The sequence below is a fragment of the Eucyclogobius newberryi genome, unplaced genomic scaffold (genome assembly GCF_026437365.1).
Source record: "Eucyclogobius newberryi isolate DKJ021-1_F unplaced genomic scaffold, fEucNew1.0.hap1 SCAF_7, whole genome shotgun sequence".
Classification (NCBI taxonomy): domain Eukaryota; kingdom Metazoa; phylum Chordata; class Actinopteri; order Gobiiformes; family Gobiidae; genus Eucyclogobius; species Eucyclogobius newberryi.
The window spans coordinates 4,802,424-4,815,013 of record NW_027316389.1 but is presented as its reverse complement, the minus strand read 5'-3'; the positions used below and the strand labels follow the sequence as shown (position 1 = coordinate 4,815,013).

At 30.7% G+C, this 12,590-nt stretch overlaps 1 protein-coding gene across 1 annotated transcript in view; it reads left to right on the top strand.

The window, feature by feature from the left end:
• The first annotated feature begins 2,410 nt into the window (after positions 1–2,410).
• Positions 2,411–12,590, top strand: part of cpa5 (carboxypeptidase A5) — a 68,880-nt gene continuing 58,700 nt past the window's right edge. The window contains exon 1 of the mRNA XM_072435542.1: positions 2,411–2,525. Within this exon, the coding sequence (XP_072291643.1) occupies positions 2,461–2,525 (65 nt within the window). The 5' untranslated portion in view covers positions 2,411–2,460. The remainder of the gene's footprint in view (positions 2,526–12,590) is intronic.

Here is a 12,590-nt window from a genome sequence, read left to right as displayed (position 1 = left end):
TACTGTAGTACAAATGTGACGAGTCTAAATACTGTAGTACAAATGTGACGCGTCTAAATACTGTAGTACAAATGTGACGCGTCTAAATACTGTAGTACAAATGTGACGCGTCTAAATACTGTAGTACAAATGTGACGAGTCTAAATACTGTAGTACAAATGTGACGAGTCTAAATACTGTAGTACAAATGTGACGCGTCTAAATACTGTAGTACAAATGTGACGCGTCTAAATACTGTAGTACAAATGTGACGCGTCTAAATACTGTAGTACAAATGTGACGAGTCTAAATACTGTAGTACAAATGTGACAAGTCTAAATACTGTAGTACAAATGTGACGCGTCTAAATACTGTAGTACAAATGTGACGAGTCTAAATACTGTAGTACAAATGTGACGAGTCTAAATACTGTAGTACAAATGTGACGAGTCTAAATACTGTAGTACAAATGTGACGAGTCTAAATACTGTAGTACAAATGTGACGAGTCTAAATACTGTAGTACAAATGTGACAAGTCTAAATACTGTAGTACAAATGTGACGCGTCTAAATACTGTAGTACAAATGTGACGCGTCTAAATACTGTAGTACAAATGTGACGCGTCTAAATACTGTAGTATAAATGTGACAAGTCTAAATACTGTAGTACAAATGTGACGAGTCTAAATACTGTAGTACAAATGTGACGCGTCTAAATACTGTAGTATAAATGTGACAAGTCTAAATACTGTAGTACAAATGTGACGCGTCTAAATACTGTAGTACAAATGTGACGCGTCTAAATACTGTAGTACAAATGTGACGCGTCTAAATACTGTAGTACAAATGTGACAAGTCTAAATACTGTAGTACAAATGTGACGAGTCTAAATACTGTAGTACAAATGTGACGCGTCTAAATACTGTAGTACAAATGTGACGCGTCTAAATACTGTAGTACAAATGTGACGAGTCTAAATACTGTAGTACAAATGTGACGCGTCTAAATACTGTAGTACAAATGTGACGCGTCTAAATACTGTAGTACAAATGTGACGAGTCTAAATACTGTAGTACAAATGTGACGCGTCTAAATACTGTAGTACAAATGTGACGCGTCTAAATACTGTAGTACAAATGTGACGGGTCTAAATACTGTAGTACAAATGTGACGAGTCTAAATACTGTAGTACAAATGTGACGCGTCTAAATACTGTAGTACAAATGTGACGCGTCTAAATACTGTAGTACAAATGTGACGAGTCTAAATACTGTAGTACAAATGTGACGAGTCTAAATACTGTAGTACAAATGTGACGAGTCTAAATACTGTAGTACAAATGTGACGCGTCTAAATACTGTAGTACAAATGTGACGAGTCTAAATACTGTAGTACAATCACTGTCAAAGGGACTTCAGAGAAACAGGAACAACTCTAATGTTTAACTCTAAAGTGCAGCTTCCTCTGAAACATAGAACTCTGTGTTTGGTTTGAAGAGTTTGGCTCCACCTGGTGGCGACACTGGAGACTGTTCACCGTAAACATGACGTGGAGTTTAGCTCTTCTTCTTCTTCTTCTTCTTCTTCTTCTTCTTCTGCTTCTTCTTCTTCTTCTTCTTCTGCTTCTTCTTCTTCTTCTTCTTCTTCTTCTGCTTCTGGGGTCCACATCGAGGCTCTACGTCCAGAGTCCATGTCCAGGTCCAGGGTCCACATCCAGGTCCCAGGGTCCAGGTCCAGGGCCCGGGGTCCACGTCCAGGGCCCACATCCAGGTCCCAGGGTCCATGTCCAGGTCCCAGGGTCCATGTCCAGGTCCCAGGGTCCACATCCAGGTCCCAGGGTCCATGTCCAGATCCCAGGGTTCACGTCCAGGTCCCAGGGCCCGGGTCCGAGGTCAGTCCGTGTGAGTTTGGGGCCTGGACGCAGCTGGTTTCCAGCCTGGCTCTGGACACTTTTCCCTCTGGAACGTTCTTATCGTGTTTGTTACATAAAGAGACGGCTCCAGCAGGAACCAGAACCAGAACCAGAACCAGAACCAGAACCAGAACCAGAACCAGAACCAGAACCAGAACCAGAACCAGAATCACTTACACTCCATTTATTAGAGTATTATCCAATCAAAATGTGCCCCGGGGCAGTCTGGCAGAGACTGGCTGGAGTCGGGGTGACAGTGAAACGTGTTTGTTTGTGTCAGAACTGTTCGTAGTGTTTTATATTGTGTACAAAAACTGCATTAGTGACGTATGTTTCACTGTCATTTGAACATAAACCACTTCCTCCTTTTATCAAATGTTTTTTATGATGAAATTCTTCTGTTTTTTCAGGTCAACGAACTAAATGTTTCTCCATCAAAGCTGTTCCTCTGTGGGAAAAGCAGCAGCCGTGTTTGGTCACATGACTCTCCCGCGGTCACGTGACCTGGGCTATAAAGACGGCCCCTCACGGGCCCCGTGCACCTGACGGCCCCTGTCTGCACCCGTCGCCATGAGGACCCTGCTGTTACTGAGCGCGCTCGCCTGCGTTGCTCTGGCCAAAGAGACGTTCCACGGGTGAGAAAACCTGTTATAACCGCGTAATAAAAGAGTTATACACGTTTATACACTTATGTACACTTATACATGCTTATACACACTTATACACACTTATACACACTTATACACACTTATATACACTTATACACACTTATACACACTTATACACACTTATGTACACTTATACATGCTTATACACACTTATACACACTTATACACACTTATACACACTTATATACACTTATACATGCTTATACACACTTATACACACTTATATACACTTATACATGCTTATACACACTTATACACACTTATACACACTTATACACACTTATACACACTTATACACACTTATGTACACTTATACATGCTTATACACACTTATACACACTTATACACACTTATACACACTTATATACACTTATACACACTTATATACACTTATACATGCTTATACACACTTATACACACTTATGTACACTTATACACACTTATATACACTTATACATGCTTATACACACTTATACACACTTATACACACTTATACACACTTATATACACTTATACACACTTATACACACTTATACACACTTATACACACTTATATACACTTATACACACTTATACACACTTATACACACTTATACACACTTATACACACTTATACACACTTATACACACTTATACATGCTTATACACACTTATACACACTTATACACACTTATACACACTTATATACACTTATACACACTTATACACACTTATACACACTTATATACACTTATACACACTTATACACACTTATACACACTTATACACACTTATACACACTTATACACACTTATACACACTTATACATGCTTATACACACTTATACACACTTATACACACTTATATACACTTATACATGCTTATACACACTTATACACACTTATACACACTTATACACACTTATACACACTTATACACACTTATACACACTTATACACACTTATGTACACTTATACATGCTTATACACACTTATACACACTTATACACACTTATACACACTTATGTACACTTATACATGCTTATACACACTTATACACACTTATACACACTTATACACACTTATACACACTTATACACACTTATACACACTTATATACACTTATACATGCTTATACACACTTATACACACTTATACACACTTATACACACTTATACACACTTATATACACTTATACATGCTTATACACACTTATACACACTTATACACACTTATACACACTTATACACACTTATATACACTTATACATGCTTATACACACTTATACACACTTATACACACTTATACACACTTATACACACTTATATACACTTATACATGCTTATACACACTTATACACACTTATGTACACTTATACATGCTTATACACACTTATACACACTTATACACACTTATACACACTTATGTACACTTATGTACACTTATACATGCTTATACACACTTATACACACTTATGTACACTTATACATGCTTATACACACTTATACACACTTATACACACTTATACACACTTATGTACACTTATGTACACTTATACATGCTTATACACACTTATACACACTTATACACACTTATGTACACTTATACATGCTTATACACACTTATACACACTTATACACACTTATATACACTTATACATGCTTATACACACTTATACACACTTATGTACACTTATACATGCTTATACACACTTATACACACTTATACACACTTATACACACTTATACACACTTATGTACACTTATACATGCTTATACACACTTATACACACTTATACACACTTATACACACTTATGTACACTTATACATGCTTATACACACTTATACACACTTATACACACTTATACACACTTATATACACTTATACATGCTTATACACACTTATACACACTTATATACACTTATACACACTTATACACACTTATACACACTTATGTACACTTATACATGCTTATACACACTTATACACACTTATACACACTTATACACACTTATACACACTTATATACACTTATACATGCTTATACACACTTATACACACTTATATACACTTATACACACTTATACACACTTATACACACTTATGTACACTTATACATTCTTATATACACTTATACACACTTATATACACTTATACATGCTTATACACACTTATATACACTTATATACACTTATATACACTTATACACACTTATATACACTTATACATGCTTATATACACTTATACATGCTTATATACACTTATACACACTTATACACACTTATACATGCTTATACACACTTATACACACTTATATACACTTATACACACTTATACACACTTATACACACTTATGTACACTTATACATGCTTATACACACTTATACACACTTATACACACTTATACACACTTATACACACTTATGTACACTTATACATGCTTATACACACTTATACACACTTATAAACACTTATACACACTTATATACACTTATACATGCTTATACACACTTATACACACTTATATACACTTATACACACTTATACACACTTATACACACTTATGTACACTTATACATGCTTATACACACTTATACACACTTATACACACTTATACACACTTATACACACTTATATACACTTATACATGCTTATACACACTTATACACACTTATACACACTTATACACACTTATGTACACTTATACATGCTTATACACACTTATACACACTTATACACACTTATACACACTTATACACACTTATGTACACTTATACATGCTTATACACACTTATACACACTTATACACACTTATACACACTTATACACACTTATATACACTTATACATGCTTATACACACTTATACACACTTATACACACTTATACACACTTATGTACACTTATACATGCTTATACACACTTATACACACTTATACACACTTATACACACTTATACATGCTTATACACACTTAAATACATATATACATGCTTATATACACTTATATACACTTATACACACTTATATACACTTATACATGCTTATATACACTTATATACACTTATATACACTTATATATGCTTATATACACTTATATACACTTATACACACTTATACACACTTATACACACTTATACACACTTATATACACTTATACATGCTTATATACACTTATACACACTTATACACACTTATACACACTTATACACACTTATACACATTTATACATGCTTATATACACTTATGCATGCTTATACGCACTTATACACACTTATACACACTTATATACACTTATACATGCTTATATACACTTATACACACTTATACACACTTATACACACTTATACACACTTATACACACTTATACATGCTTATATACACTTATACACACTTATACACACTTATACATGCTTATATACACTTATATACACTTATATACACTTATATACACTTATACATGCTTATATACACTTATACACACTTATATACACTTATATACACTTATACATGCTTATATACACTTATACACACTTATACACACTTATACATGCTTATATACACTTATACACACTTATACACACTTATACACACTTATACACACTTATACATGCTTATATACACTTATACACACTTATACACACTTATACACACTTATACACACTTATACACACTTATATACACTTATACATGCTTATATACACTTATACACACTTATACACACTTATACACACTTATACACACTTATACATGCTTATATACACTTATACACACTTATACACACTTATACATGCTTATATACACTTATATACACTTATATACACTTATATACACTTATACATGCTTATATACACTTATACACACTTATATACACTTATATACACTTATACATGCTTATATACACTTATATACACTTATATACACTTATATACACTTATACATGCTTATACACACTTATACACACTTATACACACTTATATACACTTATACATGCTTATACACACTTATACACACTTATATACACTTATACACACTTATACACACTTATACACACTTATGTACACTTATACATGCTTATACACACTTATACACACTTATACACACTTATACACACTTATATACACTTATACATGCTTATACACACTTATACACACTTATACACACTTATACACACTTATGTACACTTATACATGCTTATACACACTTATACACACTTATACACACTTATACACACTTATATACACTTATACATGCTTATACACACTTATACACACTTATACACACTTATACACACTTATGTACACTTATACATGCTTATACACACTTATACACACTTATACACACTTATACATGCTTATACACACTTAAATACATATATACATGCTTATATACACTTATATACACTTATACACACTTATATACACTTATACATGCTTATATACACTTATATACACTTATATACACTTATATACACTTATATATGCTTATATACACTTATATACACTTATACACACTTATACACACTTATACACACTTATATACACTTATACATGCTTATATACACTTATACACACTTATACACACTTATACACACTTATACACACTTATACACATTTATACATGCTTATATACACTTATGCATGCTTATACACACTTATACACACTTATATACACTTATACATGCTTATATACACTTATACACACTTATACACACTTATACACACTTATACACACTTATACACACTTATACACACTTATACATGCTTATATACACTTATACACACTTATACACACTTATACATGCTTATATACACTTATATACACTTATATACACTTATATACACTTATACATGCTTATATACACTTATACACACTTATATACACTTATATACACTTATACATGCTTATATACACTTATACACACTTATACACACTTATACACACTTATACACACTTATACACACTTATATACACTTATACATGCTTATATACACTTATACACACTTATACACACTTATACACACTTATACACACTTATACATGCTTATATACACTTATACACACTTATACACACTTATACATGCTTATATACACTTATATACACTTATATACACTTATACATGCTTATATACACTTATACACACTTATATACACTTATATACACTTATACATGCTTATATACACTTATATACACTTATATACACTTATATACACTTATACATGCTTATACACACTTATACACACTTATACACACTTATACACACTTATACACACTTAAATACATATATACATGCTTATATACACTTATATACACTTATACACACTTATATACACTTATACATGCTTATATACACTTATACATGCTTATACACACTTATACACACTTATACACACTTATATACACTTATACATGCTTATACACACTTATACACACTTATGTACACTTATACATGCTTATACACACTTATACACACTTATACACACTTATACACACTTATGTACACTTATGTACACTTATACATGCTTATACACACTTATACACACTTATGTACACTTATACATGCTTATACACACTTATACACACTTATACACACTTATACACACTTATGTACACTTATGTACACTTATACATGCTTATACACACTTATACACACTTATACACACTTATGTACACTTATACATGCTTATACACACTTATACACACTTATACACACTTATACACACTTATATACACTTATACATGCTTATACACACTTATACACACTTATGTACACTTATACATGCTTATACACACTTATACACACTTATACACACTTATACACACTTATACACACTTATGTACACTTATACATGCTTATACACACTTATACACACTTATACACACTTATACACACTTATGTACACTTATACATGCTTATACACACTTATACACACTTATACACACTTATACACACTTATATACACTTATACATGCTTATACACACTTATACACACTTATACACACTTATATACACTTATACATGCTTATACACACTTATACACACATATGTACACTTATACATGCTTATACACACTTATACACACTTATACACACTTATACACACTTATGTACACTTATGTACACTTATACATGCTTATACACACTTATACACACTTATGTACACTTATACATGCTTATACACACTTATACACACTTATACACACTTATACACACTTATGTACACTTATGTACACTTATACATGCTTATACACACTTATACACACTTATACACACTTATGTACACTTATACATGCTTATACACACTTATACACACTTATACACACTTATACACACTTATATACACTTATACATGCTTATACACACTTATACACACTTATGTACACTTATACATGCTTATACACACTTATACACACTTATACACACTTATACACACTTATACACACTTATGTACACTTATACATGCTTATACACACTTATACACACTTATACACACTTATACACACTTATGTACACTTATACATGCTTATACACACTTATACACACTTATACACACTTATACACACTTATATACACTTATACATGCTTATACACACTTATACACACTTATATACACTTATACACACTTATACACACTTATACACACTTATGTACACTTATACATGCTTATACACACTTATACACACTTATACACACTTATACACACTTATACACACTTATATACACTTATACATGCTTATACACACTTATACACACTTATATACACTTATACACACTTATACACACTTATACACACTTATGTACACTTATACATGCTTATATACACTTATACACACTTATATACACTTATACATGCTTATACACACTTATATACACTTATATACACTTATATACACTTATACACACTTATATACACTTATACATGCTTATATACACTTATACATGCTTATATACACTTATACACACTTATACACACTTATACATGCTTATACACACTTATACACACTTATATACACTTATACACACTTATACACACTTATACACACTTATGTACACTTATACATGCTTATACACACTTATACACACTTATACACACTTATACAAACTTATACACACTTATGTACACTTATACATGCTTATACACACTTATACACACTTATACACACTTATACACACTTATATACACTTATACATGCTTATACACACTTATACACACTTATATACACTTATACACACTTATACACACTTATACACACTTATGTACACTTATACATGCTTATACACACTTATACACACTTATACACACTTATACACACTTATACACACTTATATACACTTATACATGCTTATACACACTTATACACACTTATACACACTTATACACACTTATGTACACTTATACATGCTTATACACACTTATACACACTTATACACACTTATACACACTTATACACACTTATGTACACTTATACATGCTTATACACACTTATACACACTTATACACACTTATACACACTTATACACACTTATATACACTTATACATGCTTATACACACTTATACACACTTATACACACTTATACACACTTATGTACACTTATACATGCTTATACACACTTATACACACTTATACACACTTATACACACTTATACATGCTTATACACACTTAAATACATATATACATGCTTATATACACTTATATACACTTATACACACTTATATACACTTATACATGCTTATATACACTTATATACACTTATATACACTTATATACACTTATATATGCTTATATACACTTATATACACTTATACACACTTATACACACTTATACACACTTATACACACTTATATACACTTATACATGCTTATATACACTTATACACACTTATACACACTTATACACACTTATACACACTTATACACATTTATACATGCTTATATACACTTATGCATGCTTATACGCACTTATACACACTTATACACACTTATATACACTTATACATGCTTATATACACTAATACACACTTATACACACTTATACACACTTATACACACTTATACACACTTATACATGCTTATATACACTTATACACACTTATACACACTTATACATGCTTATATACACTTATATACACTTATATACACTTATATACACTTATACATGCTTATATACACTTATACACACTTATATACACTTATATACACTTATACATGCTTATATACACTTATACACACTTATACACACTTATACATGCTTATATACACTTATACACACTTATACACACTTATACACACTTATACACACTTATACACGCTTATATACACTTATACACACTTATACACACTTATACACACTTATACACACTTATATACACTTATACATGCTTATATACACTTATACACACTTATACACACTTATACACACTTATACATGCTTATATACACTTATACACACTTATACACACTTATACATGCTTATATACACTTATATACACTTATATACACTTATATACACTTATACATGCTTATATACACTTATACACACTTATATACACTTATATACACTTATACATGCTTATATACACTTATATACACTTATATACACTTATATACACTTATACATGCTTATACACACTTATACACACTTATACACACTTATATACACTTATACATGCTTATACACACTTATACACACTTATATACACTTATACACACTTATACACACTTATACACACTTATGTACACTTATACATGCTTATACACACTTATACACACTTATACACACTTATACACACTTATATAGACTTATACATGCTTATACACACTTATACACACTTATACACACTTATACACACTTATGTACACTTATACATGCTTATACACACTTATACACACTTATACACACTTATACACACTTATATACACTTATACATGCTTATACACACTTATACACACTTATACACACTTATACACACTTATGTACACTTTTACATGCTTATACACACTTATACACACTTATACACACTTATACATGCTTATACACACTTAAATACATATATACATGCTTATATACACTTATATACACTTATACACACTTATATACACTTATACATGCTTATATACACTTATATACACTTATATACACTTATATACACTTATATATGCTTATATACACTTATATACACTTATACACACTTATACACACTTATACACACTTATATACACTTATACATGCTTATATACACTTATACACACTTATACACACTTATACACACTTATACACACTTATACACATTTATACATGCTTATATACACTTATGCATGCTTATACACACTTATACACACTTATATACACTTATACATGCTTATATACACTTATACACACTTATACACACTTATACACACTTATACACACTTATACACACTTATACACACTTATACATGCTTATATACACTTATACACACTTATACACACTTATACATGCTTATATACACTTATATACACTTATATACACTTATATACACTTATACATGCTTATATACACTTATACACACTTATATACACTTATATACACTTATACATGCTTATATACACTTATACACACTTATACACACTTATACACACTTATACACACTTATACACACTTATACACACTTATATACACTTATACATGCTTATATACACTTATACACACTTATACACACTTATACACACTTATACACACTTATACATGCTTATATACACTTATACACACTTATACACACTTATACATGCTTATATACACTTATATACACTTATATACACTTATATACACTTATACATGCTTATATACACTTATACACACTTATATACACTTATATACACTTATATATGCTTATATACACTTATATACACTTTATACACACTTATACACACTTATACACACTTATACACACTTATATACACTTATACATGCTTATATACACTTATACACACTTATACACACTTATACACACTTATACACACTTATACACATTTATACATGCTTATATACACTTATGCATGCTTATACGCACT